At 40.2% G+C, this 16,619-nt stretch overlaps 2 protein-coding genes and 1 long non-coding RNA gene across 6 annotated transcripts in view; all 3 read right to left on the minus strand.

The window, feature by feature from the left end:
* The window catches only part of LOC117250251 (solute carrier family 15 member 1-like), a 46,875-nt gene that overhangs the window by 17,992 nt on the left and 12,264 nt on the right, over positions 1 to 16,619 (minus strand). Inside the window, exons 1-10 of one of the 3 annotated variants that reach the window (XM_078165987.1) lie at positions 5,193 to 5,327; positions 4,870 to 4,904; positions 4,444 to 4,528; positions 3,073 to 3,214; positions 2,718 to 2,837; positions 2,537 to 2,636; positions 1,977 to 2,067; positions 1,808 to 1,891; positions 275 to 357; positions 15 to 101 (exon numbers count right to left, since the gene is read on the minus strand). In XM_078165987.1, coding sequence (XP_078022113.1) covers positions 15 to 101; positions 275 to 357; positions 1,808 to 1,891; positions 1,977 to 2,067; positions 2,537 to 2,636; positions 2,718 to 2,837; positions 3,073 to 3,214; positions 4,444 to 4,528; positions 4,870 to 4,893 — 816 coding nt within the window. In that variant the 5' untranslated portion in view covers positions 4,894 to 4,904; positions 5,193 to 5,327. Of the gene's footprint in view, positions 1 to 14; positions 102 to 274; positions 358 to 1,807; positions 1,892 to 1,976; positions 2,068 to 2,536; positions 2,637 to 2,717; positions 2,838 to 3,072; positions 3,215 to 4,443; positions 4,529 to 4,869; positions 4,905 to 5,192; positions 5,328 to 16,619 lie in introns of those variants that run through there. The other 2 variants (XM_078165986.1, XM_078165988.1) reach the window with 2 other exon arrangements.
* Positions 9,060 to 11,216, minus strand: LOC144461921 (uncharacterized). Its single transcript, XM_078165861.1, has 2 exons — positions 10,733 to 11,216; positions 9,060 to 9,895 (listed from the first exon to the last, which is right to left on the minus strand). Exons 1-2 carry the CDS (start codon positions 11,109 to 11,111, stop codon positions 9,201 to 9,203), a joined length of 1,074 nt encoding a protein of 357 aa, XP_078021987.1. The 5' UTR covers positions 11,112 to 11,216; the 3' UTR covers positions 9,060 to 9,200.
* Positions 12,874 to 16,061, minus strand: LOC144461934 (uncharacterized). Of its 2 annotated transcripts, none has more exons than XR_013490513.1 (3): positions 15,940 to 16,061; positions 14,966 to 15,156; positions 12,874 to 13,247 (listed from the first exon to the last, which is right to left on the minus strand). It is a non-coding gene; the product is annotated as an uncharacterized LOC144461934 (long non-coding RNA). The 2 variants fall into 2 exon arrangements; XR_013490512.1 differs by having other exon boundaries at positions 12,874 to 13,251.

Here is a 16,619-nt window from a genome sequence, read left to right on the forward strand (position 1 = left end):
TATAATGCTCTTACATTGTATTTCTCCTCAGCCCAGTCCATCCAGTGGGCTCTCTTCGGGTACTCAGGAGCACGATGCCTAAAGCGGCTCTTGATAGCAAACTACAGATGGTAGAGAGGACAGGTTGATGAGAATTTTTCAGTGACTGAAAAACAATTTGCTACTTAAACTATACTCAAAGTTCCTCGGTTCTATTTAAAACCATTGTACTCCATTTTCAAAACAAAAACCCCTTTTGGAATAACAAAATGTTCACCTTTGAGGACCCACTTACCCCGATGCATTTGCAGACTTTGACCAAGATGTTGCCCTGAGGGGCGTTCTTAGTGTACATCCCACTTCCAACAATGAACACAACTGCAGACACACACCAAATATATATTTTAACATTTGACTACTTGTCAAAGAGTAACAAAGTAATCAGGAAATAAAGGAGGGCATCGTTAGAAACCACTAAATGTTCACGGTATCACTAATAAAACACATTTTATAGAGGGTAATATCGAGTTAATAATGAACTAGTTTGATAATTAATTATTTCTAAGTTGACATAGTAATAAGCCATCAGTAAAAAAACACAACCTGGCAATCCAGAAGCTGTCCTCACATATGGATTATTTATTATCTATAAAAACATTTAATAAATAACTTCTTAAAAGGGGCATTTCAACTATTTAGCATTGTATTTTCATTAAGCTGGCAGAATTATCTTGACTTAAAAGATCTATCTACATGTATACAGATATATTTGAAAACATCTGTTTTCCACAATGTTTTGGCCTCTAGTTCACACAAAAACAGTTTTAGATTTTTCAAGAATCCAGCTACTCTTTGTCTGTGTGGACATGTTAAATTGAGCATTTGGGAAACTATTACATCATCTCCTCAATTTGTGCATGCCCACTGTTGCTTTGTGTTTATGTTGAGCATATTATAAAATGAGTATACATTACAAACGACAACAATGGTGAACTACTGATTTGCTAACATTTTGTTAACACTGCCTAGTGAAATGACTACTTTACCCTTAAACTTATTATTGCTGAATCACTTCACGAATGGATGAATGGATGAATGAATTTCTGCCAGAAACAACGGTTTTGGATCAGGCCCAGTTGAATCAGCAGATGATTTGACACTTTGAGAGTGGGACTGTTGCCAATGAGGAATGGAAGGAAAACTTTTGCATGTCCAGATCATTATTCGTATGTTTGATTAATCTCCTTTGTCCCTTTATCAAACATGAGTCAACAGTTTTAAGATCTCCAGTTCTATTTTCAATAAGACAGTGTTAGCCTGTTTACTTTACTACCTTTGTGACGAGGGGAGACTGCTGAAGACAGCCATTGCTGGCGAGTGTTTGAAGTAATTTTTGCACACTAGTGTGGACAGAGATATTTCATAAACCAAAGTTCATGTGGACAAAATTCTTTTTTAAAAGAGAGGGGAAAAATATCTGTTTTCAACAATACCTGTACATGTGTAGACAGGCCCTTAGTCCCCAGTGTTTCTAAAGATCTATGAATACTGGATCCTACAAGTACTGTAATGTGCTGAGAAACTCCAGTTTCTAATGCAGACTCTGTTAGAAATTTGTCTCCCAGCCCAAGCTGACAAAACCTTGATGACATAACTGTGACATCATCAGAATTTTTTTTTAAGACTTGACTCCTGCAGAGCCACATAAGATATTACTGTACACAGAGGTTTTTATAGGCTTAGTAGTAGCTGACCAACAAATGTAAAATTTGTTGAATACCCTTCAAATGTCCTGAGAGACGGTAAAAAAAACTAAATGAATGCTTACTCAGAGCTACCACCGTTAGAGCAGCGGGGACACCAAAGGCCAGTGGGTAGCATTTCTGCTGCGTGTGAATACCGCACTCCTGAGCTGGAAACCACAGCACACACAGTTTTAAAACTTCAACACCTGAGTCAGCGATGTATTCTATGCTCTGTGATCAACATCAGCGAACCTCTGAGGATGGGAGTGATGACAGTGGACAACAGAGTACCAGCATTGATGGACAGGTAGAAGATGGAGAAGAAGGTGCTCCTCTGCTTCTCCTGTTGGACACAAGGAGGTTAAACAGGTTCTGGACAAAAAAAGCACTGATGTACATTTTTCATTAATCACACTACTGGATGCATTTTATATAACATCTCATTTCATCAGAGTCATTGATATTATGAGGCAATCTTTGTCCCTGGCCTTGAACAGTGTCATAAAGTCACTGAGACAGATGTACTTGTGGTTATTAGTTAATAAACAACTAGCTGGAAACAAATAGAGATACAAGAAATGCTGACGAGTAAGTTGTCTTTTTAATTGCTCTGTTTCTCCTGTTGAACACAGGGAGATTAAACAAGTCCTGGACAAAAAAATAAACCAGAAATTACAGGTAACAATAAGCCCTCCAGTTTTTATTACAGGACTCTTAAACCAGGTTTCATCAGACTGTAATTTTTCTTCTTTGCCATGTGTATACAGTGTGTGTGTGTGTGTGTGTGTGTGTATGCTTGAGCGACATCTAACCTGATGGTCACCAAACTGGTCTCCACCAAAGGCAGCCATGCAAGGTCTGATGCCTCCTGAAGCCAGAGCAATAAGGAGCAAACCCACCATGGACAGGGATCTCAGATCGAAGCACAGGTACAGTGTCACTACTATCTTTCCCTGTTGTGTGTCTGCGCAGTTCTGTGTGTGTTCAACTCACATGTGGAAGGTCATGTTGTTGGGGGTGCCATCCTTGTTTTTATCTGTGACATCATGGATAGCACTTACTGCCAAGACAACCTGTCCCAGCACATAAACAATGGACAGGTAAACAATAGTCCTGTGAAGAGGGAGGAGGAGGAAGGAGCGAAGAGTAAAACAGGTGCGCAGATAAGATAGACAAGGGTCAAAAATCCAAGGATAAAATTTAACAGCCCATTCTGTGAGATATACTTTAACCCCAACTCTACTTCTCGATGTACTATAACAACATGTAAAGCAAATTACAGTTTTATACTCATAATGCATGTCTGTATTTGGTTGTAGGTAAAAGAGTCGCTGGATTTAAAACTCACTTGAACTTGCTGAGCCATGAATCAGCCACTATGGCTCCCAGGATGGGCGTCAGGTAGCAGAGAGCCACAAAGGTATGGTAGATAGTGGTGGCAAAGTCATCATCCCATCTCAGGAAGTACTTGAAGTACAGCACGAGCACGGCTGCAGACGCAGATTGAGACGGAGGAAAATGGGAGAAAGTAAAAATGATAATGCACAAAAAGGTGGAAGTATTCACATCTTTTATGACAGTGTAAAAATGCTCCTATTACAAGTAGAAGAAAAGCTTACTCACATAAAAATATATAAGTATAATCAGCAGAATATTTCTTAAGTATTTCAAGTAAAAACTGTCACATTATTATAGCTATTTCTATATATGTATCTTTTTTAAATATTGTTGGAAAGTTTCATATATTTTTTCAGTGGTGAAAAGTACAGAACATTAAAACCACTGACAGGTGAAGTGAATAACTTTGATTATTTTGTTCCAATGCATTGTTCTGTTGGGAAACCTTTGGTTCTGGCATTCAAGTGGATACCACCTGACATGTTCCACCCACTGACAAACCGTTGCAGACCAAGTACCGCCCCTCAAAGCAACAGTACTCACCAATGGCAGTGCCCCCCCAGCAGGATAATGCGTCATGCCACACTACAAAAACTGTTTAGAAATGGCCTGTGGAGCGTGACAAAAAGCTCAAGGTGTCGACCTGGCTTCTAAATTTCCCAGGTCCCAATTTGCTCAAGGATTCTTGTGATGTGCTGATACCCCAGATGTACCCCTAATCCAAGGTGGGGCCTCCTTGGATTGGACTTGGCTCTGACCTGTCAAGGCATGGACACAGGATCTCTGGGAGTGTCCTGCGGAGTCTGGCACCAGTGCGTTGGCGGAAGATCCATTTAGTCGAGTGGGTTGTGAGGTGGGTTAATGGCACGTGCCACACATGCTCATTCAGATTGGGATCTGGGGAATTTGGAGGCCAGGTTGACACTTTGAGGGCTTTGTCACATTCCTTGGGCCATTCCTGGGCGATGTTTTCAGTGTGGCATGGTGCATTATCCTGCTGGGGGGCCACTGCCATTGGGGAGTACTGTTGCCATGAGGGGGGTACTTGGTCTGCAGTGGTGTTTGAAGTTTGAAGTTATTCACTTCACCTGTCAGTGGTTTTAATGTTTTGGCTGATCGGTGTAACTAAGTTTTGAGGTACAAATTGCACTTTCTATTCCATCTCAGTACCTTCAAATTGTACTTAAATACAGTACTTGAGTAAATCTGGTTTACACTACTGGGTGCAGGTTAGGCAAAGACAGATGGCACAGCTTCATAATGTATGAATAAAACCATTTCAAGACTAAAAGTGCACGAGATCCAGATCAAACCCTCTCACCTTGCATGCCATAGTAGGAGAAACGTTCGCAGAACACATTGACAACGATGAAAAAGATGCTTATTGGGAAGACAAAAATAGTTGCCTGTTAGAGGAGAAAGGAAAAACTTCAGTGACTGAAGAAGGAGTTTGCAGGTTCTGGACAGCACACTTACTGTGTTGTTTCACTTTCATGTTGATAAGTTACTTATAAGACACCAAGAGTTAGGTGAAATACTCTTTAATCAACCACTTTCATTACCTGAACTGGATTTTTTTTCAATGCCATGATTATGTGATTATAATTATTTATGAATTTTTAAATATTCATGGATGAGTGCATATTTTTTCCTCGTAAAAATTCAGTCCTGTTGGGTATCATGGCAGTGACCAATAAATAGGTGCAGTTTTAAGGACTACAGACAGTGCATTAACATTTAGACTTACACTCTTTTTCTTGGGCTTCCTCATCTCGTCTTTGTCTGCAGAAATGAAGTCACACATTATGCAAACTAACATTTTTTTCTGAGATAAAATACAAAAAAGTGAAATATGCAGATAAATATTGTTAAATGTGACAACTGGACATATTTAGCATGTTTGTGTAAATTTCTGCCGAATATTGTTTCAGTATTAGCTCAAGTGCATGAAGCAAATAATAATAATAATAATATAACCAAGTGTAATAGACAGAGAAAAGAAATCCCAAAATGTAAGGGTGGGTCCCTGAGCTTCCCAGTCACAGGCTTCCCACACAAACTGGGACTTACCTGCAGTGGCTGCTGTGTGTGTGTCGACTTTAGGTCACTTCTCCAACTGAATCCTTCAGCAAAAAGACACAGAGAGACTTGTGACCCTTGTCCAGATCCAGGACACGAAGACCGTGCGGAGGCCTGGCCGGCTTCTTATGTAACCTCCCATCAACCCTCCTGCAACGCCCACTGATACCTAACTGTGGATCACTAGTAGTTAATTTATGACTCAGGGACCAATATTTCTCTCTGTAATCATTACTCCTTTGTTTTGTTATTTTCTTTTCCCCTTCTTTTCTTACCTGCTTTAAGAACCTTTGCAGATATGCGAGTTAAGTTCAATTCAAGTGAAAAAAAAAAAAAGATAAAGAGGATTTGAGAGGTCAGCTGATAAAGGAAACAACCTTCTTACTGCTTTTTAAACTAAAAATCTGATGCTTAGCTCTGAGACAGGGATGTAATGCATGCAAAAAACTGGGGCTATATCAGAGATATTGGATAAAGCGAGATATCCCCCTCAGCTCACTTCCTGATTCAGTGACATCAGCGCCACGCCCCCGTAGAAGACTTGCGGCAGCTCTGAATGTATTGTCATCAATGAGGAAAATGAACGTGATCACAATTTATGGTCAATTCTTTCGCCCTATTCACCTTTTTCCTGACTTGATTCCTGACTTCCTGTTTCAAACCGGAAGCCGGTAAAGCACTTCCGGTTTAACGGTGTTTACGGTTGAGCTAGCGGTGAAAGCCACCGTAAACGCCGGCTTTTCGCCATGGATATGACTCAAATGGACAAAAATCGGAGGTGGATGCACAGTACAGCTGTTTTAGAAAGTCGTGAGGACAGTTCTGTAACAGTACCGCACCCGTCACTCCTCACGGAGTGGGTAGATGACATGAAGCAATGGCCCGATGTTAGCTACATCGACATTGTTAATTACTTTGTGTTTTCCGAAGGTGTTGATGGCGAGGAATTACGGAATTACAAAAGCACAGAAGCATATAATTACCTGCATAGTAACAAAATAGGTACAGTACTGTTCAAGAAACACGGCGAATTTTTATTTCTGAAGGCAGCAGTAGAGCCCAGCCAGAGCGTCAATCAAGCTAAACATACAGCGTGGGTCATGCTAAAGGAAAGTGGAGTCGTGGAGACAGTTGGCTGCTCGTGTATTGCCGGGTTAGGGAAATCATGTAGCCATGCAGCAGCTATTCTATGGAAGGTATTCACAAACCCAAAATATGTAACATTTATTGTTTGATTTATATATGAGAAGTATATATATATATATATATACATATATATATATACACATATATATATATATATATATATACATATACATATATATATATATATATATACACATATATATATATATATATATATACATATACATATATATATATATATATATATATATATATATATATATATATATATATATATATATACATATACATATATATATATATATATATATATATATACATATACATATACATATATATATATATATATATATATATATATATATATATATATATACACATATATATATATATATATATATATATATATATATATATATATATATATATATATATATGTATATGCTGAGTTCATTCCAGAGGTGGTAGAGTAGCCAAAAATTGTACTCAAGTAAGAGTATTGTTACTTTAGAACAATATTACTCAAGTAAAAGTTAAAAGTATTTTCCATTAAAACTACTCTTAAAAGTACAATTTATCCAAAAAGTTGCTCAAGTAAATGTAACTCATTACTACCCACCTCTGGTTCATACTTAATAGTAATGTCAATAGCAAGTGGAGAAATGAAGATAATATTGATGTCATTATTGCAGGTGCAGAATGCAGTGGTCAGTGGAAAGACAGGGCTTGCATGTACAGATGAGCAGCGCAGGTGGAATGCAGGGACATCAAAGAATCTTGAGCCGAAACGTCTGAGTCAGATCAACTTCAAACACCACAGGGCAGAACAGCAATACAGTGTGAACTGTAGAGCTGTAGTGACTCAATCACTCCCAAATACACCACATCATCTGTCACACAAAGACTTCAGAGACAGTGTAGAGAAAGCCCCTATCCAACCACTTTTTTCCCTCAAGAACACCTTAATAGGAAAGTGTTATAATGCCTCACCATCTGCAGAACAACCTAGCAGGGGAAACAGTGCAGTTGATGACAAGATTTTTCAGCCACACCAGGTACACAGTTATGGTCTCAGCTGCGACCCATGCAAGACATTTTACCAGGCATATGTTGAAGTTTGTGATGCACAAGCAGGCTCAACTAGAATTAGAAACGAGAGAGCAAAGTGCATCTCATTTGTGGCACAACTGTAGAAAAATCAGACTTACAGCAAGCTCAGCAAAAAAGGTTCCCGTACATGCAGCCACAAGCAGTGACAAATTTCTTTGTGAGCACATATACCCCTCCTTTCGTGGCAACTATGCTACAAACTATGGTAAAGAAAATGAAGTTAAAGCTTGCCGTCAACTGAAAGAACAGGGCATGAACATTACTCACAAGGGCACTGTTGTAAGTGTCCAAGAACCATGGCTCTCTGCCAGTCCGGATGGGGTCATTGACACACGTGTGCTTCTCGAAATAAAATGTCCTGTGCCAACCCAACTCTCACTCACTGATCAGCTTACTCAGAAATGCAGTGATATCAAGCTAGTAGATGGAGAGCTGCAGCTGCAGAAAACTGGCAGCAGGGGATACTACATGCAAATACAGCTTACAATGTTTTGCACAGGTCTAAAGTCTGCTACACTTCTGATCTGGACACCCAGTGAGCATGTTTCTTTTACAGTGCAGTATGACGAGGCGTTTGTGCGGGAGCTAGTAAAGCGCTTGAGAGGTTTTTACTTCTCACGTATGCTACCTCGGCTTGTAGAGGAATATGCTGCAGGACGGCTTAAGCTAAATGAAAGATACATTGAAATAATGGGCAAGGTTTAGTGCACATCTGCACATGTGGCATGAACATTAATGTGTGCCATACATTAAGCGAATTGGGACGACATTCATAGTGAAAATGATGATCGCTGTTTGCCAAAGCTCAAAATCCACAACCCAAAGATGTTTAGTTTACTGTCATAGAGGACAAAGGAAACCATAAAATATTCACATTTAAGAAGCTGGAATCAGATAATTTGGACATTTTTTCTTTAAAAAAATATTTATTATCAATTGTCAAAATAGTTAGGGATTAATTTAATACTTGACAACTAATCGATTAATTGTGGCAGCTTTACATTAACGGTGACAAGAATGAATTGTTACTGATAGCACTAAATGTACATAGTTTATATTATGCAAATGAAATGCATGAGTATTTGCATTCTGTACAACAGAGTTTAAACAAATTCAAAGTAACATTAAAGGTGACATGGATTCATTGTTTTAAGTGATGACACTAAATGTATACAGTTTATACATTGTAAAATGAAATGCAAAAATATTCACATTCTGTACAAAATAACAAACATGCAAAGAATGTTCACATTAAATCCATAACTCCCTACATGTTTTGTACCCATCCATCTTTCAACTATTACAGTACCATTTCATTTGACAGTCCTTTACAATGTCCTTAATAGCCCTGTAAAAGTAGTCCGCACATGTTGATTTCATGCTGATTTATTTCTAATCACGAATGAGATCCTCCCTTAAATTGGCAAGAGCAGCACATATTCTTAAAATCTTGTCTGTTTTAGGAGCCATGCTGATCGGAACAACCTGTGATAATATTTTGTATACTTTCAAACGTCTGATTGCTCTTTCAACATGAATTCTTACATGTGCAATTCGCCTGGTGCTTGTCACCTGTTCCTCAGTTAGTTGTCCACGTTTTTTTATAAAAGAAGGCATTACCAATTTTACTTTTCTCTCAAACAGCAAATCTTTTATGGTAAAGCCTCTGTCCGCCATTACCTCATCTCCAGGCATTAAGTAGTCCAATATGCCTGAGTCCATGGTGATGAATTTGTCACTGCATCACCCTCCATATGCTGGAGAAATGAACATAATTAGTCCACATGGGGCAACCGCTACCAGGTATTTCACTGTGTTATGTGAATAATAATGGCTGTATGATTCCCCTCTTGAATCAAGATTTTTGGGTTTCTGTAAGAGGCTTTCACTGCAGTCCACAATGCATGTTGTATTAGGGAAGTTACTCTTAAAAGCTGCAGGCATGGTTGCACGAATAGTTTCTTTTGGAAGCCATGGAATTAGAGGTCGCAAAACTTCCTCTAGTTTGTCAATCCAATATGAGATTATTTTGCTAGCCATGCTCAGTGATACATGAAACTGTCTACTCAGATCACCTACTACACGGTTGGTCTTTAATTTCATAAGTGTCATGAGAACTTGATCTCGCACAGACATTGTAAATGAATTATTGGCATACCCTTCCAAAGCTGACACAAGAATGTTAAATGTTTCTTGGGATATACCAGTGTAGAGCAAAGCATCAGCATCATTTTGAAGCAGGAAGTAGCCAATCTCATCACACTGAGTCATCTTATCCTGCACGTCTTTTCTGCTGGCCGTCTGGCAATAATCATGATCCTGTCGTGCAGGGTCCGCCCACTGTGTATGGACCGAGCGCATCTGTGGTTCAGGGGGATGTGCAGGACTTGAGCTCCTGGTCTGGTCTGAGGCAGCTGAAGAGAAGTCAGGTGTACAGTCTGAAAAAAAGTATGGCTAAGTTACACACTAGTAACATGTCAAAAACAGAGACACGCACATTCCAATGTCCATTAGGCTTGGTGCTGGATACATATGGAAGTCATAGATAAAACAAAAAAGCATTTTTTCGTTTTATATAAGTTACACACTAGGATAGTAACCACTGTAGACAAGCAAGTATAACATGTCACATGTTGAACCCAGTAGAGGGCATTGCATTAAACATTTTACCTAAGTAAAAGTACAAAAGTATTGGCATCAAAATAAACTGGTCTTGAAGTACCAAATGTAAAAATACTCATGCAGAATTGCCCATTTCATAATCATACCATTGGACTGTAATTAGTAATGCATAAATTTGTTCATAAATTTAATGGTGCAGCTGGTAAAGGTGGGCTGAATTTTATTACTTTATATGCTGCTGGGTAGCTTAACCTATAACAATACATCATAATTTACCAGTTAATGTATGTTTTGTATTGATAATTAAATCTGCAAGGTAACTAGTAACTAAAGCTGTAGTGGAGTAAAATGTACAATGTTTTGCCTCTGAGATGTACTGTTAGTGAAGTGGAAGTATAAATTATAAAAAAAATGGAAATAAAAAGTAAATGTACCTCGAAATTGTACCTAAGTACAATTGTAATTCATGCTGTTAATGTTACCATCCATTGGTTGAAGTTATAATTACGTTTACCTGTTTGAGATTAACAGCTGTAACATAAGTGAATAATTTAAGTATTGTTTGTTTTACTTGTAAGTTCTCTGCTACAGAACCACACACAATATATGTAAAACAGAAAATAACAATATATGTAAAACAAGAAATAACTTACCAGGTCCATATTGTTGTTGTTGTTGCTGCTGAGCCGTTTCAGTTGCACGGCCACGGACTATCTTACGCCTCTTCTTGGGCGGAGGTCGGTCGTAGCCCAGATAAAGCTCCGGATCGGGATGCAGGTCCGTGGGCTTTTTATCGACGAAATGAAAAGAGCAAACATAAACTTTCTTTAGAGGATATTTTCGTTTCAATGCCGCAAGCCAAGCTAGCCGGCGCTCCTCCTTGCTCGGCATGGTGTGTAAGGCGTAGGGCGCAGGACACGGACATGTCTTGCGAAGTTTCTGGTGTTCAAAACAGACGGTTTCTGACAAAATCTTGAGCTTTTTGGAGTTGTTGTGGCAGCCGACAACGGCGCAAGTTGAACCTGAACCCATGTTTCCAATAAAATACGAATTATGGTGCTAGTTCATCGATAGCTCAACCGTTGCTTTCGTGCTCGCGCGGCAGGCTGAGTGAGCAGTGGCGTTGAACCGGAAACAGGTTGCCGGATAGCGGAAGTAATTGTCTGTCATGGCAGCGCCTATAGGCTTCTGGAGAAACTTGTGAACAGTCACTAAAGTAAATATTGGGTTCGAAAACAAGTTCTCGCGAGATCTTGTGATCTTGATAAACAGGCGGTAAAATCACAGTTAGCTTACAAAGTTATTTACCTCTAGTAATAAATAAAAAATGCCCAAGCTTTGTGCAGCAATAGGCTGCAATAATAGGAAGAATGTATTTTCATTCCACCTGCTTCTCGATCCGCATACACAGACATCCACAGAGCCTCTGTTCAACACTATTTAGTGTTGAAATCACTCTGCCCAGCAAGTACTGTATGTCTGGAATGTAGTTCCGGCTGTGCATTTGGCTTCAAAACAACTCTGTCTCGTAATATTACATTATTATCTCATAGCGTGGTGAATGTGTAAGCTACAAGTTGTCCACAAGAGCGTTTTGGAATCATTTGATGGTGTATTTAATTAGTTTTGAGGGAGAGGGGGCTGTACCGTTCACCTCCATTTTGTGCGTTGAGCAGCAGGCAGCTCTGCCCCATCGATCTCCGAACAACAGGCATTGATAATTCAAGGTAATGTACCTACCCATATAATAATAATAATAAATTTTATTTATACAGCGCTTTTACAGCTCTCAAAGACGCTTTACATTTAAAACCAAAGAAAAGAAGTACATACATGTAAGTGCAAAGAGATAAACAGAAGACAAGGACAATATAAAACAACAAGGTGCAAAAGCATAGTGCAAAAACAAAGAAAAGGAGGGCACATGAGGAACCGAGAACGAAAAGCTTATGTTAAAGGTTAAAAGTGGATTTGAAAAGGTGGGTTTTGAGGAGTGATTTGAAGGTGGATGGATTTGGACAGTCACGGATGTGTATAGGGAGGGTGTTCCAGAGGGAGGGGGCGGCTATGGAGAAGGCTCTGTCACCCCAGGTTCGGAGCTTGGTCCTGTTGGAGGAGAGAGGAGGTTTTTGTCGGATGATCGAAGGTTGCGGGAGGGAGTGTGGTGGTGGAGCATGTCCGTGAGGTAGGAAGGGGCCTGGCTGTGGAGGGCTTTGCGGGTGAGGAGGAGGATCTTGAAATTGATTCTGTACGGGACAGGGAGCCAGTGTAGGTTTTGCAGGACAGGGGTTATATGTTCACGGGAGCTGGTGTGAGTGAGGAGGTGGGCAGCAGAGTCTTGGATGTACTGAAGTTTGTTGAGGACTTTGGATGATGAGCCGTAGAGGATTCTGTTGCAGTAGTCCAGTCTTGAAGTGATAAAAGCATGGATGAGAGTTTCAGCGGCAGAGAAAGAGAGTAATGGACGGAGACGGGCAATGTTTCTAAGGTGAAAGAAGGCAGTTTGGGCGAGGCAGCTGATGTGATGTTCAAATGAGAGGTTATTGTCGAAGATGATACCAAGGTTGCGGATGAATGGGGAGGGAGAGAGGGTGGTGTTGTCAATGCTGAGGGTGAAGTTTTGTGTTACTGTAGAGAAGGATTTTGGGCCGATGAGTATTATTTCAGATTTGTCACAGTTGAGTTTGAGGAAGTTGGCTTGCAGCCATGATTGGAGTTCAGTCAGACAGTTGGTGAGGGTAGAGCTGGTGGCCGGGATGATGGATTTTGTGGAGATGTAGATTTGGATGTCATCAGTGTAGCAGTGGAAATGGAGACCATGACGACGGATGACTATAGGGAATACGGCAATAGGCGAATTTGCCAAAATGTCGAACTATCCCTTTAAACTTGAACATATAAAACTGTAGCTTACAATATAGAAATCTTGAAAACGTGTAATTTCCAAATAAAGACACACAAACACACACCATGAAACCCTAGCAGGACTCACACTGGACACATGAAGTTCAGCAGCCCAAATCTCCAAAACAATGACACAGTCGGGGTGTTTGTGACACAGAGTGCAGAGGGGATTTCACGGGAGTCAGCATCCCGATTTCACTCCCGTCTCTCCTGTTTCTGTTTACTGAATGCTCAGCTCCATCAACTCTGACACTGACCATCATACTGACTTGAAATAAAAGCACAGAGAGACCCAGACACAGTCAGGAAGGTAAATACAGGAAGTCATAATTCAAACACATATAAGATGAAGACATGAAAAAATATTCATAAGGTACTATTCTATGATGTCAGTCACAACAATTATATTACTAATACAACAATTATTTTGAAATGAAATGCAATAAAAGTTTTGTCATTAGAAAATCACACCATTATGAGTAAGGTGTATGCCCCAAATTTACTCTTTATACCATAATGAAGAACAATAAGGAATTTATGAAAGTCTGGTTCAAGGACTTAATCAACTCAATGGTGTGTCATTAGGATAGATGAGCACATGCAGGAAGTCCCATTTCGCTCTTATTTTAAGGAGGTTTGAGCTGGTTTGAGCAGACAACAGAAGGAATGAATAAAGAATATTAAACTAGATATCATTATGTCTTATTTGTAATAATAACCCAAACACAGTAAGTATAAACCTAGGAATCATGAAATAACTTAAAGGGATAGTGCTCCCAAAAATGAAATTTCAGCCAATATCTACTCACCTTCATGCTGAGGAACGCTCTGGTGAAGTTTTAGAGTCCTCACATCCCTTGCGGAAATCGGCAGGGGGAGCGGCTAGCACACCTAATGGCTGACGGCGCCCCAGACTAACATCCAAGAACACAAAATTGAAACCACAAAATATCTCCAACATGCCCATCCGTAGTGATCCAAGTGTCCTGAAGCCCCGACATAAAAAGTTGTTTGGAAAAACGTCATATGAACTCTGTTTTTAGCCTCACTGTAGCCTGTGGCTCTGACTGCTTCTCTGTGCTCCGCGCTCACGTGTGCCCGCTTGTGCGAGACCAGCAAAAGCGTGAGCTTTGCTTACCCATGTTTACATCATGTGACACGTGCACTGCAGGGGGAGACAACAGCAACCGCAGTAGCTAAAAGATAATTTGCACAACCATCTTTTAGCAAAGGACATCCCAACATGTCTGAAGACTTTGAAATTGAGGAGGAACAGCATTTCTTTGTTGAGCCGTATTTGTTTGAGCCTGAGTATACGGACGCGGAACTCAGGCTACTGGACGAAGCAGCCGCCGCAGCTCATGAGCCTAACCCTCAGCCAGCCGCAGAATACCGAGCACTGGAAACCTGGTGGTGTAGTTGTTTCAAATGCAAAGCAATGCCAATGGATGAGGAAAGTCTTTGCTGCTCAGACTGGGAATTGGCGATGCCTGCACTTGAGAATCTGGACATCAGTACTGACGAGACTGCTGCTCTTCAGAGACCGTGCATCACCGATCACCCTGAGCGCACACACGTGAGCGCGGAGCACAGAGAAGCAGTCAGAGCTACAGGCTACAGTGAGGCTAAAAACAGTTCATATGACGTTTTTCCAAACAACTTTTTATGTCAGGGGTTCAGGACACTTGGATCACTACGGATGAGCATGTTGGAGATACTTTGTGGATTCAATTTTGTGTTCTTGGACGTTAGTCTGGGGCGCCGTCAGCCATTAGGTGTGCTAGCCGCTCCCCCCGCCGATCTCCGCAAGGGATGTGAGGACTCTAAAACTTCACCAGAGCGTTCCTCAGCATGAGGGTGAGTAGATAATGGCTGAATTTTCATTTTTGGGTGCACTATCCCTTTAACTGAAACTCAATCAACACAACAAATAATGATCTTTTAAGGATATTCTAAATGCATTAAAATCAAAGAAAACTCACATTTCATGTACTCAGTTCTAACAGTTCAATGGAAGGATCAGGCTGATCGACATGCCTCTGTTCTCCAGGGGAAAAGCCATCTGTGAGCTGTGGCTACATTTAGTCTCTGGGAGAGGGAGGCAGGTAGGAGTGGCCAGGGATTTTCAATGCTGTCAGGTGGAGGGGTGCTTGAGGATTTTCCACACCAGTAGCTGACAAAGTGTAGTAAAAGATTGTCAGTAAAAGCAAAACTGTTACTTCATACATCAATTAATAAAACTGATTAAAATAAAAAAAAACACCTGCTGGAACATTCCACAGGTAAACATGTTAACTGGTAAAAAATAGTAGTATCATTGATAGGTATGAAAGGGGCATCTGAAAAAGGTTCAGGGTGCTCACTTTTTGACACACTGTAAAAATTCAAGATGGCTCATATATTATACTGTAAGAGATGAGGTACTTATATACTGGCATAATGTCAATGACTGTGACCTGTTCATTCCTTAACTGCAGCTTATGCTCGTTTATACAGGGCGGGCACAACGGACAGGGTAAACATTGTGCATTGTAGCGGAGCTCATGCACTTGACCATATGCTTCAATCCGTTATCCGGGCAGTGGAAACTCGCTTCCGGCGCCAAACAAACTCGGTCGGACTCCGCCTCGTAATATAATGAGAGCTCAACAGGCTGCACCTGCTGCTAGCTGGCACTTCAAATTATGTTGTTATCGTCGGCAAAAACGTTACAAACCTTAAACGAGTTGTCCCGGAGCGCCAATGAAGGTGGAGTTTGATATAACAAGTGGTATGCTAGCTAGCTAACATTAGCCTCCATGAAAATACCATAATGTACGTCCAAATTGTGATGGCTAACGTTAACGGCTAAATCAAAGCAACTTAACCTTATCAGGCTAATTAACATTCCCAAACTGTAAACATCCTCATAAAAGCCCATTAAGATTATCATAAAGCTACTGTAAGAGATTCTTACCTAAAAGGTCCAGTGTTTAGAGTTTAGTGGTCTCCAGCAGTGAGGTTGCAGAAACTTCTCTGGTGTGCCAAGTGTGTAGGGTAACTACGGTAGAAAACGGGAATGACCCTATCCAGAGCCAGTGTTTTTGATTTGTCCGTTCTGGGCTACTGTAGAAACAACATGGCGGACTCAATGGAAGAATTGCTTCAAATGTATACATAAATAGCTTTTTATTAGGTCATAAAGACACAAAGTTGTTGTTTTAGGGTAATTATAAACCAATAAAAACATAGTTATGAATATTAACTAACATTTCTGCCAACAGATGCCCCTAAATCATACACACTGGACCTTCAAGGCATGCAGACAGTCATTTACTGACCTCATTCAACTACCTGTGACTCTGTCCTTGCAGACCCAGATTCGCCCATGATACTATCATCTGTTAACCTTGTAGCCCCTGTTGGTTTTCTGTGCATCTCACAACTTTCCCTGTCTTTTGTTGCCCCTGTCCCAACTACTCTCATTTTCAGGTAATTGTACACAAAATAAAACTTACCTTATTATTATATTCAATTTCTGCCATTATAGGCCCCTAAATCCTACACATTTGACCTTTAAATATCTTGTTTCTGTGCTGTATTCAGTTGAATATAGGTTGAAAAGGATTTCCAAAACATAGCATTGTTTTTGTGTAT

The sequence above is a fragment of the Epinephelus lanceolatus genome, chromosome 24 (assembly GCF_041903045.1).
Source record: "Epinephelus lanceolatus isolate andai-2023 chromosome 24, ASM4190304v1, whole genome shotgun sequence".
Lineage (NCBI taxonomy): Eukaryota > Metazoa > Chordata > Actinopteri > Perciformes > Serranidae > Epinephelus > Epinephelus lanceolatus.